Source organism: Salmo salar, chromosome ssa14 (genome assembly GCF_905237065.1).
Source record: "Salmo salar chromosome ssa14, Ssal_v3.1, whole genome shotgun sequence".
NCBI classification, from domain to species: domain Eukaryota; kingdom Metazoa; phylum Chordata; class Actinopteri; order Salmoniformes; family Salmonidae; genus Salmo; species Salmo salar.
In genome coordinates this window covers 34,255,334-34,274,977 of record NC_059455.1, presented here as the reverse complement: position 1 = coordinate 34,274,977, position 19,644 = coordinate 34,255,334, and the positions used below count along the sequence as shown (strand labels likewise).

Below are 19,644 nucleotides of genomic sequence, written 5' to 3'. Positions count from 1 at the left end.
CGAAAGCCTTGGCCAGGTCGATGAATACAGCTGCACAGTAATGTCTCTTATCAATGGCGGTTATGATATCGTTTAGGACCTTGAGCGTGGCTGAGGTGCACCCATGACCAGCTCTGAAACCAGATTGCATAGCGAAGAAGGTACGGTGGGATTCGAAATGGTCGGTAATCTCTTTGTTAACTTGGCTTTCGAAGACCTTAGACAGACAGGGTAGGATAGATATAGGTCTGTAGCAGTTTGGGTCTAGAGTGTCACCCCCTTTGAAGAGGGGGATGACCGCGGCAGCTTTCCAATCTTTGGGAATCTCAGACGATACGAAAGAGAGACTGAACAGGCTAGTAATAGGGGTTGCAACAATTTCGGCAGATAAATTTAGAAAGAAAGGGTCCAGATTATCTATCCCGGCTGATTTGTAGAGGTCCAGATTTTGCAGCTCGTTCAGAACATCAGCTATCTGGATTTGGGTGAAGGAGTGGTGGGGGATGGGGCGGGCCAGCCGTAGAGAAATGCTTATTGAAATTCTCAATTATAGTGGATTTATCGGTGGTAACAGTGTTTCCTAGCCTCGGAGCAGTGGGCAGTTGGAAGGAGGTGCTCTTATTCTCCATGGACTTTACAGTGTCCCAGAACTTTTTTGAATTTGTACTACAGGATGCAAATTTCTGTTTGAAAAAGCTAGCCTTAGTTTTCCTAACTGCCTGTGTATATTTGTTCCTAACTTCCCTGAAAAGTTACATATCACGGGGGCTATTCGATGCTAATGCAGAACGCCACAGGATGTTTTTGTGCTGGTCAAGGGCAGACAGGTCTAGAGTGAACCAAGGACTATATCTATTCCTGGTTCTAATTGTTTTGAATGGAGCATGCTTGTTTAAGATGGTGAGGAAGGCACTTTTAAAGAACAACCAGGCATCCTCTACTGACGGGATGAGGTCAATGCCCTTCCAGGATACCCGGTCCAGGTCGATTAGAAAGGCCTGCTCGCAGAAGTGTTTTAGGGAGCGTTTGACTGTGATGAGGGGTGGTTGTTTGGTCGCAGACCCATTACGGATGCAGGCAATGAGGCAGTGATCGCTGAGATCTTGATTGAAAACAGCAGAGGTGTATTTGGAGGGCGAGTTAGTTAGGATGATATCTATGAGAGTGCCCGTGTTTACGGATTTGGGGTTGTACCTGGTAGGTTCATTGATAAATTGATCATTTGTGTGACAGAGAGAATCGTTTTTGTGTCATTTAGAGGGGAAATGAGTGCATTTTAGCATTTAAGTCACTTTTCAAAAGTTGCTAAAAGTTCCAAATACATTTTTAAAAGTAGCTACATTTGTTGTTAGGTGCTGTTTGAAAAAAAAGTTGCCAGGGTAGTCTGAAAAGTTGCAAAATCTAGCAACAAAATTGCTAAATTGGCATCACTGGTTTTAGTACTAATTCTAAGTAGGATGTTACATGGGGGTCTGAAGTTGGCTACGTCATCAGCCTTGAGGTTCCACAAAAAGAAAGGAGTGGAGGAGGGGCAATGAATCGGGGGCGGGCCGCAGGGTGCTACTGTTGAGGGGGGGAAATGAGGAACGTGAGAAAATACCTGAATGAATATTTTGGGACATCTAAGGAGTTTTTCAGTGTGGATAGGTATAGAGAACAATGTTTGGACATCATTGACCATTGAAGTACAGGGGAAGACAAAATAAATAGGCGCTAGAGTCTCATGTTTCCGAAACAATAAGTCTGTTATCGCTCGAGACCGCAGTTGCAGGGAAGTTTAGAGAGGACCCCTGATCGGGCCTATTGTTATTTTCACCCTGGACACGTATCTACGGTATCTAACCAGATATCGGACGGTTCGTAGGGCTGAGTCCCGAGTCCCCAACAATTTGGGAGGAAGTAGCCTACCCCCATCGCGACGGCATGGAAACTAGACTCGGAGAGGATACATGGGTTCCAGCTTCGTGAGAATTTTCGCCGAAGGTTGGTGTTTATTTCAATGTGCATGATCCATCATCCATCCAGGGTTTTCCCTTTCGAAAAGAGCGTAAAAAGATTCGCCGACTGGAAATGTCAGTCTCGCCCCATTGTTTGCCCTAGCCCTCATAATGGACGATGCTGATGTTGCATACAACTGGCATTTATAACTTGTTTTTCGTAGTTGAATCTTCGATTAACATATTTTGTTTGCTAGTTTATTGCTCATGTAGTAACAGGTTATTGTTTCATTCAGTCCTTTGTGGTTTTGATGTTTAATTATTAATAGACCTTCATGTTGGTCCCTGTTCCAAACAGGCTGGGCACGAAATGAGGTTGATGCATGCCACTATGTTACACTGTAGCAAGTTATATTCGTATCTGATTCAGCTGGTGGTTAAAGTAAATGTTTGTAACATTGTTACAACATTGTAGCAAGGATTGTCCCCATTGTAACAAGATTGTAACGTTGTTAAAAGGACTGTAGCTATGCATTTAATAAATGTATCCTACAGTCTAGAGATTAAAGTGAAACAGTATGTATGTAGACTACTGCAGCAGCTCAAATGCTGGTGCTTGTTTTACTTTCCGATCAAAGTAAACTACAAAAACTGTGCAGCAAATAGCGTTTGACCGGTTACCGAAAGGTCGCTGGTTCGAATCTCCGAACCCACTAGGTGAAAATAATCTATGTCTCCTTCAGTAAAGCACTTAACCCTATTTGCTCCTGTAAGTCAGAGCGTCTGCTAAATTACTAAAATGTACACAATTACAATGTTTTCAGTTGAAAGTTATGTTAGGTTAAAGTTAACTGTTGTGTTATGCATAATGAAATCAAAATGGTCTTGTAAAATTATCAGAAGCTAATGAAAGTACAACAAATAACCAACTTTGCCACTGCAATCATCCAAAATATATAAACAAAATAACAGCTGGCTACAATATTATTATTTTGTTAATTTTATGCCTACCTTTATCATGTAGTAATTGGCCACTAGCTTTTTCTTGGGCTACTGTAGAGTTCCCAATGCCCAGGCTATTGTCCCAGCTGCCGTGGCTCTCAAAATAAACAGGCCAACAAGTCATAGGCCTATAGATGAGGCAAAGTCAATGGTGACAGAGGCAAGACTTGGGACAGTGGTAACCTCTAACCCATACATGGGCTTGAATATGGCTTATGGGCACAGCACAGTTTGTGTTTGGTAAATTGTCTTGCCCCTCTTGTATCAATCGTAACAAGACTGCACTGTCCAGTCCATAATTTATTGATTTGGCCACACCATGTCTTCCACATTGTATTCTACACACACCAGCTCCACTTCATATCACATGGGCAGATTGGGCACAAAGGTTGAGAGTGCACAGTTGTCTGTTTTCCAGTGGGTTTTCTGGTGTTTTTGCAGCTAGCAGTAGGTGGGTGGGGTTTGAAATGGTGTGTGTGTGGCCCTCTCTCATACACTCTCTCTATACCACCGGTGCTGGGCTTTGTACATTTATTTTCACAGTTGCCATTTTTTCCTTCATATTACTCTGACATGAAGTAACATACCGCTTTGACACTGATCATTACTCTGACATGAAGTAACATACCGCTTTGACACTATGATAATTGTTTGTTTGGACTTTGCCACTCCCTCAAACAGTTGGTGAAAGTTTGGATTTGATTTAATAAAAATGGTTTTGAAGGGTCTCTGTGTGGGCATGTAGTTAGGGGTATATCACCTCCCCTGCTTATATTCACCAAGCGCCATTAAAAGATGAAGCTTTGTGGGAGAGGAAGGAGATGGTGGTGTCATTTGTCAGGCATGTGTGCTGTTATGGTAGTCTAGGTAATGGTGTAGAGTCATGTGAAGAGATAGATGTACTCATAGAAGGCAAGGCATCTGTGATACTCACTATGAGGCAACGAGACGTGCATAATAGTTTATACACTGTCAGGAAAGCCCTGCCGTTGGCTTGTCTGACTGGATCATCATCTTTTTTAAATAAAGGTTAAATATAAAATGTATATTTTAAGAGACTAAGGTTTAATGGGACTAGCTATTAAAATAAATAAATAGGGGCCTCCCGAGTGGTGCAGCTGTCTAAGGCACTGCATCGCAGTTCTTGAGGCGTCACTATAGACCCGTGTTAGATCCTGGGCTGTGTCACAACCGGCCTCGACTGATGAGTCCGATAGGGTGTCACACAATTGGCCCAGCATCGTCCGGGTTAGGGGAGGGTTTGTCTGGGGGGGGCTTTACTTGGCTCATCGCGCTCTAGCGACTCCTTGTGGCGGGCCGGGCGCCTGCGTGCAGCTGGCTTCCAGGTTTAGTGGGCGGGTGTTAAGACCACGGTTTGGTGAGTCATGTTTCAGAGGTCACATGACTCGACCTTCGCCTCTCCCGAACCCCTTGGAGAGTTGCAGCGTTGAGACAAGATTGAAATTGGGAGGAAAAAAAAATATATTGTGTGTGTATATATCTATATATAATATGACTACAGGGCCAGATTATGCTGCTAAAAGTGAATTCGGTTGATTTGGTACTGGGCTTGCTTGTGTATGGATTTTATACAAGCACAGGCAGGTGAATCTGACAGCCTTCTATGTTTGTTTAGATTGCTACGGTATGGTTGGCCTCAGAGCTGAGTATTTAAAGAGTTGGGCCATTTAATTTTTTTTTTTTAAATATTGTTGTAATTCTAGACATTCAGTTATAGCATTATTTAAATATTCCACATGTTATGTTAATAAGACGCTAACATGGCTGACACAGAATGTTGGAGTGCCATGTTAATGCATCATAATGCAGAAACCTCAATGGCCCAACTCTCTAATTACATGGCTCTGGTTAGCCTTTATGACATGATGATGTGGTTGAGTGAGGTTGGCGTTAGTCACGTGAGGAGTCACCACCACCCGCACAGTTAATTAACTGGGTCACAAGACACACAGGGTTGAATAGGGAAAGGAAACTCTATCTAGGTCTATACATCTCTCCAGCAGACCACACCTTGATGGATCAGGTGTTCATCATATCCCCAGTATCAAGCAGACAGCCTGGTCTGTCCTTGGGGTATCAAGTCCAGATCATGGGAATACTAACAGCAAGCTGGGATGAGCATGTCTTCTCCCTGCTCCTCACTATCTAGCATAGCCTACCTTGTCTCGAATTTCAGGAGTATGCCTATACATTAAGCATACATTTTCCCCCACATCCTTTACACAGCACCTCCACCGAGACTGATTAATAGATTGTGTTTCTTTTCAGCATTCGATGGGAGCTGAAGTTCAGCACATGCTCTGGGGCTCATATGTTTTTATAGGTGTGTACAAAGGCTGAGTTTATTAGCATAAACATTGGGGCACTCTACTAAGACAAGGCTTATGTCAACTTGTGCAAGCAGACACATACATACTTTTACATTTTTTTATGGAAGGAGGGTACTTGAGAATATAATGGTATTTTGGTAGTGTTTAATTTAATGCCTTGCAAGGCTATGACTGACTGTCGCCCCACATGTGACAAATCAAGCTCTCCAATTAACATCAAGATCTCCAATTAACTTGGTGAGCCCATACAATTAACATAGTGCCCATATCAATTAAGCATGTGACAAGACAGTCACACAAACACTTGTATTTATGGGGCATTTTCCTCAGGGTATGAGAGGGTGGTGTAAGGTCAGGTTCCCATGGAAACTGTCAACCTCAAATCCCCTCCAGCTGAACACCCTCTTTCATTACCATGGCAGCGGAGAGGCCCTGTTACCCAGGGGACCAAGGGAGACTAAGAGGGAATGTGAGATGGGGAAAGAGGGAGAGGTCAAATAAGTTTGTGAAAACACAGTAATCCAATGTGGCTGCCATTGTATCAGATCTGTAGGCTTTCCAGGACCTCATCTCACTGCAGTCTTATGGCCTGTAGAACTACGCTCACGTGAAGATCAACCTTGAGATCTGAAAGCTTATCTTTACCTCTAGAGCTAACATATTTTAGCTCAATTGGCAAACGTTGTCTTGAGTTGCGCAGACAGTCGGGGTCAAATACCAAGAAACAGGTTGGTTTTAAACACCACAGCTTAGGGATAGGAGTTTGTTTTTGTCACTAATTCTAACCCTTCTCTCCTCTATTTCAGGACCTGTCCACTTCAACACCCGCCTCCTATACTCCCAACCATCATATTTTTTTACCCTCCCTGTCTAGTCTAGCTTTTCTTCTCCTTCCCTCCTTTCTCTAGTCCATCGTTTCCCTGATTCCCTCTATCTGGTGGGCTCTTCTACCTCTCCCTGTCCTCCGGCCTCCAAAATAGATTCCTTCAGGAGTAAGGTTGACCTGCTGAAGCTGCCTCTGGCCCTGTCCACCAAGTCCATCTCTGAGCGCAAGAGCCAGCTGGGCGGAGCCAGGGAACAAGCCACGGGGGGAGGAGGGGCCCGCAAACCCTGCCCACCGACCCGCGACATGGACAACGAGTCACAGTACTCGGGCTACTCTTACAAGTCGTCCCACTCCCGCAGCTCCCGCAAGCACAGGTACCAGAAGGGTGGTCACAAATGCCCCAAAAACACACAAGCGTGCACGCACACTGTAAACACAGAGATCAAAGGCATGTGTGTAATACACATCGATCCATTAGTCAATGGGCACATTGATGAGCAACCACACGCACGGATCACACATGTACCCCCAGGCTTCGGTCACACAATGACATGGGCTTAACACGCTGACATAACTGTGTGGTTGTCCTGTTTCTGTGCTCCAGGGATCGGAGGGACAGGCATCGCTCCAAGAGCAGAGACGGCAGCAGCCGTGGAGACAAGTCTGTGACCGTCCATGCCCCTGGGGAGCCACTGCTAGATGCAGAATCCACCCGCGGAGATGACCGGGTCAGAATCACAACCTCCTCCAACCCCTCTACATCTCATAATCTTTATCTCATAATAGGGCCAGAGGTTTTCCTGACCATGTGACCTAACCAGGAAAAACTCAGATCAGGTTATGTGGTCAGAAAAACCTCAGGGCCCCAGTCATCTTCCCTACCCATCCAAATCTCAACATCTCTATCCTCTCATATCTCTTTAAAGCCCCCTTTCCAATCTCTCCTCTATGTTTACACTATCTCCTGTCTCTGTTCCTCTCTGTAGGATGACAACTGGGGTGAGACCACCACTGTGGTCACAGGCACATCAGAACACAGCGTTTCCAACGAGGACCTGACGCGCGTCTCCAAGGAGCTGGAGGAATCGTCTCCCCTGGAATGCAAGCGCTTCCTGGGGCCTGTGCTGGGTGGCTGCCTGGGCCTGTTCGCCCTGTTCACCCCCCTGGCCTTCCTGGTCCTCCCCCAGCTGCTGTGGCGTGAGGCCCTGGAGCCCTGCGGCACGCCCTGCGAGGGTCTATACGTCTCTCTGGCCTTCAAGCTCCTGGTGCTCCTCATCTCCTCCTGGGCACTGTTCCTGCGCCCTCCGCGCGCCACCCTGCCCCGCTTCTTCGTCTTCCGCTGCCTGCTCATGGTGCTGGTGTTCCTGTTCGTGGCGTCCTACTGGCTGTTCTATGGCGTGCGTGTGCTGGAGCCCCGGGAAAGGGACTATAGAGGCATCGTGGAGTATGCGGCGTCGCTGGTGGACGCGCTGCTCTTTATCCAGTACCTGGCCCTGGTGCTACTGGAGGTCAGACAACTGCAGCCTGCCTTCTGCCTCAAGGTGGTGCGCACCACAGACGGGGCTAGCCGCTTCTACAATGTGGGACACCTCAGGTCAGTATGTGTGTGACTGTAGTGTGTCATAGGATGAGGATGATCATTACTAACACAATGATAAAGATCATAATGACGATGGATCTTACCATTTAAAAAAAAATATATATATATATTTCACCTTTATTTAACCAGGTAGGCTAGTTGAGAACAAGTTCTCATTTGCAACTGCGACCTGGCCAAGATAAAGCAAAGCAGTGTGACACATACAACAACACAGAGTTACACATGGAATAGACAAAACATACAGTCAATAATACAGTAGAACAAAAGAAAACAAAAAGTCTATATACAGTGAGTGCAAATGAGGTAAGTTAAGGCAATAAATAGGCCATGGTGGCGAAGTAATTACAATATAGCAATTAAACATTGGAATGGTAGCTGTGCAGAAGATGAATGGGCAAGTAGAGATACTGGGGTGCAAAGGAGCAAGATAAATAAATACAGTATGGGGATGAGGTAGGTAGGTAGATGGGCTGTTTACAGATGGGCTATGTACAGGTGCAGTGATCTGTGAGCTGCTCTGACAGTTGGTGCTTAAAGCTAGTGAGGGAGATATGAGTCTCCAGCTTCAGAGATTTTTGCAGTTCGTTCCAGTCATTGGCAGCAGAGAACTGGAAGGAAAGGCGACCAAAGGAGGAATTGGCTTTGGGGGTGACCAGTGAGATATACCTGCTGGAGCGCGTGCTGCTATGGTGACCAGTGAGCTGAGATAAGGCAGAGCTTTACCTAGCAGAGACTTGTAGATAACCAGTGGGTTTGGCGACGAATATGAAGCAAGGGACAACCAACGAGAGCGTACAGGTCGCAATGGTGGGTCGTGTATAGGGCTTTGGTGACAAAACGGATGGCGCTGTGATAGACTGCATCCAGTTTGTTGAGTAGAGTGTTGGAGGCTATTTTATAGATGACATCACCGAAGTCGAGGATCGGTAGGATGGTCAGTTTTATGAGGGTATGTTTGGCAGCATGAGTGAAGGATGCTTTGTTGTGATATAGGAAGCCGATTCTAGATTTAATTTTGGATTGGAGATGCTTAATGTGAGTCTGGAAGGAGAGTTTACAGTCTAACCAGACACCCAGGTATTTATAGCTGTCCACGTATTCTAAGTCAGAACCGTCCAGAGTAGTGATGCTGGACGGGCGAGCAGGTGCGGGCAGTGATCGATTGAATAGCATGCATTTAGTTTTACTTGCGTTTAAGAGCAGTTGGAGGCCACGGAAGGAGAGTTGTATTTACATTTTAGTCATTTAGCAGACGCTCTTATCCAGAGTGACTTACAGTAGTGAATGCATACATTTCATACATTTTTTCTCCGTACTGGGAATTGAACCCACAACCCTGGCGTTGCAAACACCATGTTCTACCAACTGAGCCACACGGGCATTGAAGCTCGTCTGGAGGTTAGTTAACACAGTGTCCAAAGAGGGGCCAGAAGTATACAGAATGGTGTCGTCTGCGTAGAGGTGGATCAGAGAATCACCAGCAGCAAGAGCAACATTATTGATGTATACAGAGAAGAGAGTCGGCCCGACAATTGAACCCTGTGGCACACCCATAGAGACTGCCAGAGGTCCGGACAACAGGCCCTCCGATTTGACACACTGAACTCTATCAGAGAAGTACACTGCTCAAAAAAATAAAGGGAACACTAAAATAACACATCCTAGATCTGAATGAATGAAATAATCTTATTAAATACTTTTTTCTTTACATAGTTGAATGTGCTGACAACAAAATCACACAAAAATAATCAATGGAAATCCAATTTATCAACCCATGGAGGTCTGGATTTGGAGTCACACTCAAAATTAAAGTGGAAAACCACACTACAGGCTGATCCAACTTTGATGTAATGTCCTTAAAACAAGTCAAAATGAGGCTCAGTAGTGTGTGTGGCCTCCACGTGCCTGTATGACCTCCCTACAACGCCTGGGCATGTTCCTGATGAGGTGGCGGATGGTCTCCTGAGGGATCTCCTCCCAGACCTGGACTAAAGCATCCGCCAACTCCTGGACAGTCTGTGGTGCAACGTGGCGTTGGTGGATGGAGTGAGACATGATGTCCCAGATGTGCTCAATTGGATTCAGGTCTGGGGAACGGGCGGGCCAGTCCATAGCATCAATGCCTTCCTCTTGCAGGAACTGATGACACACTCCAGCCACATGAGGTCTAGCATTGTCTTGCATTAGGAGGAACCCAGGGCCAACCGCACCAGCATATGGTCTCACAAGGGGTCTGAGGATCTCATCTCGGTACCTAATGGCAGTCAGGCTACCTCTGGCGAGCACATGGAGGGCTGTGCGGCCCCCCAAAGAAATGCCACCCCACACCATGACTGACCCACCGCCAAACCGGTCATGCTGGAGGATGTTGCAGGCAGCAGAACGTTCTCCACGGCGTCTCCAGACTCTGTCACGTCTGTCACGTGCTCAGTGTGAACCTGCTTTCATCTGTGAAGAGCACAGGGTGCCAGTGGCGAATTTGCCAATCTTGGTGTTCTCTGGCAAATGCCAAACGTCCTGCACGGTGTTGGGCTGTAAGCACAACCCCCACCTGTGGACGTCGGGCCCTCATACCACCCTCATGGAGTCTGTTTCTGACTGTTTGAGCAGACACATGCACATTTGTGGCCTACTGGAGGTCATTTTGCAGGGCTCTGGCAGTGCTCCTCCTGCTCCTCCTTGCACAAAGGCGGAGGTAGCGGTCCTTCTGCTGGGTTGTTGCCCTCCTACGGCCTCCTCCACGTCTCCTGATGTACTGGCCTGTCTCCTGGTAGCACCCTCCATGCTCTGGACACTACGCTGACAGACACAGCAAACCTTCTTGCCACAGCTCGCATTGATGTGCAATCCTGGATGAGCTGCACTACCTGAGCCACTTGTGTGGGTTGTAGACTCCGTCTCATGCTACCACTAGAGTGAAAGCACCGCCAGCATTCAAAAGTGACCAAAACATCAGCCAGGAAGCATAGGAACTGAGAAGTGGTCCCCACCTGCAGAACCACTCCTTTATTGGGGGTGTCTTGCTAATTGCCTATAATTTCCACCTGTTGTCTATTCCATTTGCACAACAACATGTGAAATTTATTGTCAATCAGTGTTGCTTCCTAAGTGGACAGTTTGATTTAACAAAAGTGTGATTGACTTGGAGTTACATTGTGTTGTTTAAGTGTTCCCTTTATTTTTTTGAGCAGTATAGTTGGGAAACCGGGCGAAGCAATCATTTGAGAAACCAAGGCTGTCGAGTCTGCCAATAAGAATGTGGTGATTGACAGAGTCGAAAGCCTTGGCCAGGTTGATGAATACGGCTGCACAGTAATGTCTCTTATCGATGACGGTTATGATGTCGTTTAGGACCTTGAGCGTGGCTGAGGTGCACCCATGACCAGCTCTGAAACCAGATTGCATAGCGGAGAAGGTACGGTGGGATTCGAAATGGTCCGTAATCTCTTTGTTAACTTGGCTTTCGAAGACCTTAGAAAGACAGGGTAGGATAGATATAGGTCTGTAGCAGTTTGGGTCTAGAGTGTCACCCGCAGAAGTGTTTTAGGGAGCGTTTGACAGTGATGAGGGGTGGTCGTTTGGTCGCAGACCCATTACGGATGCAGGCAATGAGGCAGTGATTGCTGAGATCTTGATTGAAAACAGCAGAGGTGTATTTGGAGGGCGAGTTAGTTAGGATGACATCTATTAGGGTGCCCGTGTTTATGGATTTGGGGTTGTACCTGGTAGGTTCATTGATAATTTGTGTGAGATTGAGGGCATCAAGCTTAGATTGTAGGATGGCCGGGGTGTTAAAACCTCTCTGGGATATGTTGGACGCTAGCGTCCCACCTCGACAACAGCCAGTGAAATTGCAGGGCGCCAAATTCAAAACAGAAATCTCATAATTAAAATTCCTCAAACATACAAGTATTATGTACCATTTTAAAGATTAACTTCTTGTTAATCCAGCCACAGTGTCTGATTTCAAAAAGGCTTTACGGCGAAAGCATACCATACGATTATGTTAGGTCAGCACCTAGTCACAAAGAAATATACAGCCATTTTCCAGCCAAAGAGAGGAGTCACAAAAAGCAGAAATAGAGATAAAATGTATCACTAACCTTTGATTATCTTCATCAGATGGCACTCATAGGACTTCATGTTACACAATACATGTATGTTTTGTTCGATCAAATCAAATCAAATTTCGATAAAGTTCATATTTATATCCAAAAATCTCAGTTTACATTGGCGCGTTATGTTCAGTAATGTTTTGCCTACAAAACATCCGGTGATTTTGCAGAGAGCCACAGAAATACTCATCATAAACTTTGATGAAAGATACAAATGTTATGCATAGGATTATAGATAAACTTCTCCTTAACCTGTTAGGGCTAGGGGGCAGTATTGACACGGCCGGATAAAAAACGTACCCGATTTAATCTGGTTACTACTCCTGCCCAGTAACTAGAATATGCATATAATTATTGGCTTTGGATAGAAAACACCCTAAAGTTTCTAAAACTGTTTGAATGGTGTCTGTGAGTATAACAGAACTCATATGGCAGGCAAAAACCTGAGAGGATTCTGAACAGGAAGTGGCCTGTCTGACAAGTTGTTGTTCATCTTGGCTCTTTTTATTGAAGACTGGGGATCTTTGCTGTAACGTGACACTTCCTACGGCTCCCATAGGCTCTCAGAGCCCGGGAAAAAGCTGAATGATATCGAGGCAGCCCCAGGCTGAAAAACATTATCGCGTTTGGATAGTGGCCGATCAGAGTACTCTGAGACTCAGGCTCGTGCACGAGGGCACGAGATGTTTTTATTTTCTCTCTCTTTGTACGTATACACGCTTTCCCGGTCGGAATATTATCGCTTTTTTACGAGAAAAATTGCATAAAAATTGGTTTTAAACAGCGGTTGACATGCTTCGAAGTACGGTAATGGAATATTTCGACATTTTTTGTCACGAAATGCGCCATGCTCGTCACCCTTATTTACCCTTTCGGATAGTGTCTTGAACGCACGAACAAAACGCCGCTATTTGGATATAACAATGGATTATTTGGGACCAAACCAACATTTGTTATTGAAGTAGAAGTCCTGGGAGTGCATTCTGACGAAGAACAGCAAAGGTAATAACATTTTTCTTATAGTAAATCTGACTTTGGTGAGTGCTAAACTTGCTGGGTGTCTAAATAGCTAGCCCTGTGATGCCGGGCTATCTACTGAGAATATTGCAAAATGTGCTTTCACTGAAAAGCTATTTTAAAATCGGACATAGCGAGTGCATAGAGGAGTTCTGTATCTATAATTCTTAAAAGAATTTTTATGTTTTTTGTGAACGTTTATCGTGAGTAATTTAGTAAATTCACCGGCAGTGTTCGGTGGGAATGCTAGTCACATGCTAATGTAAAAAGCTGGTTTTTGATATAAATATGAACTTGATTGAACAAAACATGCATGTATTGTATAACATAATGTCCTAGGGTTGTCATCTGATGAAGATCATCAAAGGTTAGTGCTGCATTTAGCTGTGGTTTGGGTTTATGTGACATATGCTAGCTTGAAAAATGGGTGTCTGATTATTTCTGGCTGGGTAGTCTGCTGACATAATCTAATGTTTTGCTTTCATTGTAAAGCCTTTTTGAAATCGGACAGTGTGGTTAGATTAACGAGAGTCTTGTCTTTAAAATGGTGTAAATTAGTCATATGTTTGAAAAATTGAAGTTTTTGCGTTTTTGAGGTATTTGAATAACGCGCCACGTGATTACACTGGCTGTTGAGTAGGTGGGCGTCCCACCTAGCCCAGAGAGGTTAATGCAACCGCTGTGTCAGATTTCAAAAAAACTTTACGGTGAAAGCACACCATGCGATAATCTGAGTACAGCGCTCAGCCACCAAAACAAGCCATACAGATACCCGCCATGTTGTGGAGTCAACAAAAGTCAGAAATAGTGTTATAAATATTCACTTACCTTTGATGATCTTCATCGGAATGCACTCCCAGGAATCCCAGTTCCACAATAAATGTTTGTTTTGTTCGATAAAGTTAATCTTTATGTCCAAATACCTCCTTTTTGTTCGCGCGTTTAGTTCACTATTCCAAATGCACAAGGCACTAGGTTCAGACGAAAAGTCAAAAAAGTTCCATTACAGTTTGTAGAAACATGTCAAACAATGTATAGAATCAATCTTTAGGATGTTTTTATCATAAATCTTCAATAATATTCCAACCGGACAATTCCTTTGCCTTTAGAAATGAAAGGGAACGGAGCTCGTGCTCACGGCCGTGAGCGTCACTAAACTAAAGGCTTTCACCTGGGCCATCTGCTTAGAGTGCTCTTTTTCGCTTTCCTTTCACAGTTGAAGCCTGAAACAACTTCTAAAGACTTGACATCTAGTGTGTAGCCTTAGGAAGTGCAATCTGACCAAATTTATACTGTATATTGGATAGGCAATTACTTGAAAAACTACAAACCTCCGATTTCCCACTTCCTGGTTGGATTTTTCTCAGGTTTTTGCCTGCCATATGAGTTCTGTAACACTCACAGACATCATTCAAACAGTTTTAGAAAGTTGAGTGTTTTCTATCCAAATCTACTAATAATATGCATATCTTAGCTTCTGGGCTTGAGTAGCAGGCAGTTTACTCTGGGCACGCTTTTCATCTGAATGTGAAAATACTGCCCCCCCAGCCCAAAGAGGTTAAACATGTCCCAGTTTAGGTCACCTAGTAGCACGAGCTCAGAAGATAGATGGGGGGGCAAGCAATTCACATATGGTATCGAGGGCACAGCTGGGAGCAGAGGGAGGTCTATAGCAAGCGGCAACAGTGACAAACTTTCTGGAAGATGAATTTTTTGAAGTAGAAGCTCGAATTGTTTGGGTACAGACTTGGAAAGCCTGCAGAGTTCTATATTACTGTCTTTGCAGTAGATTGCAACACTGCCCCCTTTGGCAGTGAGTAAAACAAATTTAGGGAGTAGGCTTCTAATGTTAACATGCATGAAACCAAGGCTTTTACGGTTACAGAAGTCAACAAATGAGAGCACCTGGGGAGTGGGAGTTGAGCTAGGCACAGCAGGACCTGGACTAACCTCCACATCACCAGAGGAGAAGTAGGATAAGGGTACGGCTAAAGGCTATACGAACTGGCCGTCTAGCACGTTTGGAACAGAGAGTAAAAGGAGCAGGTTTCTGGGCACGATAGGAATCCGGGGATATCGGAAATTAAAAAAACAAATCATAATAGGTCCGTTATGCTCTGGTTTGAGTCACGTTGTTCGAACTGGCGAGAGCTTTCCGAGCTAAAGGTTAGCTGATGACCGCTAGCAATGGTTTGCTGACTGATAGCTGGTAGGTAGTTAGCTGGCTAGCTTCAGTTGAGGGATTCCAGATCCGAAGTAAATAGAAATACTTGGTGTCTGTGTGTTCCAGTGTCCAGAGGGCAGCAGTGTGGGTGCTGGATCAGTACTACAGGGACTTCCCTGTCTACAACCCTGCCCTGCTCAACCTGCCCAAGTCTATCCTCTCCAAGAAGATGTCTGGATTCAAAGTCTACTCTCTGGATGGTAAATAGCATTATAGACTACTTACTTTCTCTACCTCATCCCTCTATCCATCCATTCATCCACCAACTAACCAACCCTTACCTCACTCCATTCATCCATCCATCCACTGACTGATGTATATGTTTTGATCCACAGAGAACAGCACCAATAACACCAACAGTCAGTCCCGGGCCATGATTGCTGCTGCAGCCCGCAGGAGAGACAACTCTCACAGTGAGTATTACTACGAGGAGGCCGAGCTGGACCGCAGGTGCCGCAAGCGGAAGGCCAGGTAAGACGGACAACATCCTGTTTTCTATACATTTGTATAATATACTTTTAAGTGATTACAGGGGGACAAACCCTGTTAATGTCCCTATTCTGTTTGTGTTCAGTGAATTTTGTTATGTACGTTGCTAGAGAATGACCAGTCCCTTTCATAGTGCATTTCAGGCACAGTAATGATGACTGATGACACTATCCATTAAGCTCTCCTGTATCATGATTTAAAAAAAAAGATATATAATAATAAAATATTTAACCTTTATTTAACTAGGCAATCCCTTAAGAACTAATTATTATTTACAATGACGGCCTACCCCGGCCAAACTCGGATGACACTGGGCCAATTGTGCGCCGCCCTATGGGACTCCCAATCACGGGCGGATGTGATGCAGCCTGGATTCGAACCAGGGACTGCAGTGCCTTAGACCGCTGCGCCACTCGGGAGCATGATGATGGTGATCATAATGATGATTGTTGCGTTGTCCAGGCTGGTAGTGGCAGTGGAAGAGGCCTTCACCCACATCAAGCGTCTCCAGGATGATGACCCCGCAGCATCGTCCCCCAAACACCCCCGTGAGGTGATGGACCCCCGGGAGGCGGCTCAGGCTATCTTCGCCCCCATGGCCCGAGCCATGCAGAAGTACCTGAGGACCACGCGCCAGCAGCCCTACCACAGCATGGAGAGCATCCTCACACACCTGCAGTTCTGTATCACTCACAACATGACCCCCAAGGTGAGAAACAACGTATCACGTTCACTTGTCTATAATGTATAACCTGCAAAGAGAAGGGATACATTGGGTCACTTCCTGGGTATAATGTTACAATAGCTTTTGGGATAAATATCCTGCATTTGATCAGATCTACAATTCAAACAATCAGTTGTGCTTAACTACTCATCTACTCTGTACCCATTCACAGTTCTTCCTGTGTAAGGTTGATTTTGAAAGGCTGTATTTTTGTCTTTTCAGGCTTTCCTGGAGCGTTACCTCAGCCCAGGCCCTACCTTGCAGTACCAGCGTGAGAATGGCAGGGGGCGCCATTGGACTCTAGTGAGCGAGGAGCCGGTGACCTCTGCCCTGCGTCAGGGTCTGGTCTTCTCCCTGCGCCGCCTTGACTTCTCCCTGGTCGTCACGGTGCAGCCCCTCCCCTTCCTGCGTATTGGTGAGGAGTTTATCGACCCCAAGAGCCACAAGTTTGTGATGAGGCTACAGTCGGAGACCTCTGTGTAGAGGGGGTCAGTGGAGGCCCCTCATCCTACTGGGATACGCAGGGTGCTAGATCATGTAATCTCCTATTGAACCATTGTCATGGATGTTAACAGAATGTGATGAAGCTGCAATCTTCCATAGAAAGAAGATGGATGCCTTGACCATGTCTTTATGATACACTGTAAAATTCCCTTGTTTTTCCAAAGGGAGCATTGGCCTACATTTATTCTGATGAATAACAGCAATTTTTGCTACTTTGACTGCAACCACTGATCACTGTGTAGTAAACTCATCACATAAAGATCACTATCTGACTGCTAGAGGGTCATGGCTAGAATGGATCCAGCTTTTGTCAAATTAACATCAAAAGTTGCATTTAGCTAACCCTTTTCTTTACCTAATTATCTTAACCTGGTACGTTAATTCTCCTAACCTGCTACGAAAAGTCAACCTAACGTTAATTTGACAAAAGCTGACCCCGTTAGAGTGGGTGTGTCATGTCTTACGAAAGGACCAATCAGAGTACAACTCTCAAAGGTGGCAGGCAGCCTGACGGTTAAAAGCGTTGGGCCAGTAACCAAAAGGTTGCTGGTTCGAATCCTGAGCCGACCAGCTGGGAAATCTGTCGGTGTGCCCTTGAGCAAGGCACTTTACCATAATTGCTCCTGTAAGTCACTCTGGATAAGAGTGTCTGCTAAATGACAAAAATGTAAGTCAGCTGACTGCAAAGTTGGTAAACTGCTTCTACTCATTGCCAGTGTGTTGTGCTTGAAGTGATGGTTAGGCCTGTTTTATATAGGGTGTGACTTTTTTTTTATTACTGAATGTATACGTATTGAATTAAGGTTTTTCTTGTTGTCTGTAGGCCAACTGTCTCCATCTGTTTAGGAAGGAACTACATTCCTGAGCTTGTTGTATCTGAGACTGTATGTTGTAAGGAGTCATATATTCCGTGTATATGTGGCTCACATTTCAATTTACGCTTGCCTTTTTACACACGTTATCATGATTTTGGTAACATTGAATGAGGAAATCTGAGAATCCCTGCCTTGGGACAGCTTTCTCATACAGACTGTCCTGAATAACCTGTAGTTCAATTAAGCTTTTTTGAATGGACTCCTCTTGTCTTTACCCTGTGTCCACTGTCCTCCATCCATCTTCTTCTGCCCTGGAACATGTGATTGTATCCTCACTGCAAGACCTCTGCAGTTGTAGCAAATCACCAGATTGTGCCACATATTAAAACAAGCACAGTATGATTGCGGCATCCAACAGCCTTACCCATGTGTGAACTACGAAACGCTGTCCGGTCATCTCTGGCAAAGAACCACTTCTCTGACCACTACACTTCTCGGTTCTAACCAAGACATACTGTAACTGGCAGCCTGGTGTTGAGACTTGAACTGCTCCAAACTGTTGTCGACCTTTTTTTGGACAACTGAGCCACTATGACTGCCAGTCATTTTAATTCAAGCAGAAATGCCCTTCATTTCTGTGAGAACCAATGAAACAAAGTGCAGAACTAGTTGACGTAACTGATGAGAACATCTGGATGACAGAACGCAAATGATTGTTCCCGTTTTTTATGGATTCTAGAATTTAGGGTTTAGGTACATTTTATATGATGAGCTTGTTTGTTTCTTTTTTTTAAGATGCCTAAGTTATAATGCAATTCAATAAAAATGAAACATTTACTTTTGGAAAAGAGGACAGCTTGTACACGTGTACATTTGACTTGTATTGTTTATTTTATTAATAATAGTAGCTTGTATAGTGTGCTAGATGTTTTTGACATTATTAAACCATTTTCCTGTGCACCTGTTCTCACTCCTTTTTCTCTCACACACACTGAGTTGTGATTGTGTGAAGACCTGTCTGTCATTTTCCTAGCCTCGTATTACCAGACTGATTACTGCTGAAATATGTGTAGTGAAACAGAATGTAATCTTGGGAGAGTTCCAGATGGTTGTAAGAGGTTATCATTATCCTGCCCTGTTAGCAAAAAGAGTACGGTAAGCCTACTGATTAGAAGATGATTAAAGACTTAATGGAATATGTGAGGTCTTTAAACAAGAAGCAATCTACAGTATATCTAATCCCTGATCTCAGAGCGCTTTCATAATTCAGAGAAGGATAAAAATAATTCAGATTGAGTTTAAACTTCCCTTTTTTACCTAAAACATTTTTTTTCCTGATCAGTTCCATTGTCTTTTTTTGTGTGCATAATACCCCATTATTCAATTCAATATAGCTCTTAAGCTAAAGCTACTTCAAACTGCACATTGGCAGTTTGAAGTGACTCATCCAATTTTTTGGCATATCTGATTCGAATCTGTTCTTTTTCCTGCGGTCTGAACAGTCAAAAAAAGCACATGGAATAGGACATTTCAAGACACAAATCTGATACAGTTTCAACTGTTCTGCCTGCGGCTATGGAACCTTGACCTGTTCACCGGATGTGCTACCTTGTCCCGGACCTGCTGTTTTCGACTCTACCGCACCTGCTGTCTTGAACTCTGAATGCTCGGCTATGAAAAGCCATCTGACATTTACTCCTGAGGTGCTGACCAACCACTGTAATTATTATTATTTGACCCTGCTGGTCATCTATGAACATTTGAACATCTTGGCCATGTTCATGTTCAGTTATAATCTCCACCCGGTACAGCCAGAAGAGGACTGGCCACTCCTCAGAGCCTGGTTCCTCTATAGGTTTCTTCCTAGGTTCCTGCCTTTCTAGGGACTTTTTCCTAGCCACCATGCTTCTACATCTGCATTGCTTGCTGTTTGGGGTTTTAGGCTGGGTTTCTGTATAGCACTTTGTGACATCGGCTGAGGGCTTTATAAATAAATTTGATTGATACCTGGCCATGCGACTTGTGTCTGAACGGTCAAATCTGATCTATTTGCCCTCAAGT

General features: G+C 44.7%; 1 protein-coding gene across 3 annotated transcripts; it reads left to right on the top strand.

Moving 5' to 3' along the window:
• Positions 1-1,520: 1,520 nt before the first annotated feature.
• On the top strand, positions 1,521-18,541 carry LOC106569379 (vang-like protein 2). Of its 3 annotated transcripts, XM_014140695.2 has the most exons (9): positions 1,521-1,962; positions 5,208-5,262; positions 6,076-6,469; positions 6,700-6,823; positions 7,082-7,689; positions 15,118-15,251; positions 15,387-15,522; positions 16,003-16,249; positions 16,487-18,541. In XM_014140695.2, the coding sequence occupies exons 3-9, from the start codon at positions 6,399-6,401 to the stop codon at positions 16,745-16,747; spliced, it is 1,581 nt and encodes a 526-aa protein (XP_013996170.1). In that variant the 5' UTR covers positions 1,521-1,962; positions 5,208-5,262; positions 6,076-6,398; the 3' UTR covers positions 16,748-18,541. The 3 variants fall into 3 exon arrangements, with proteins under 3 accessions (XP_013996170.1, XP_013996172.1, XP_013996169.1); XM_014140697.2 differs by lacking the exon at positions 5,208-5,262 and having other exon boundaries at positions 6,144-6,469; XM_014140694.2 differs by lacking the exon at positions 5,208-5,262.
• Positions 18,542-19,644: the final 1,103 nt, after the last annotated feature.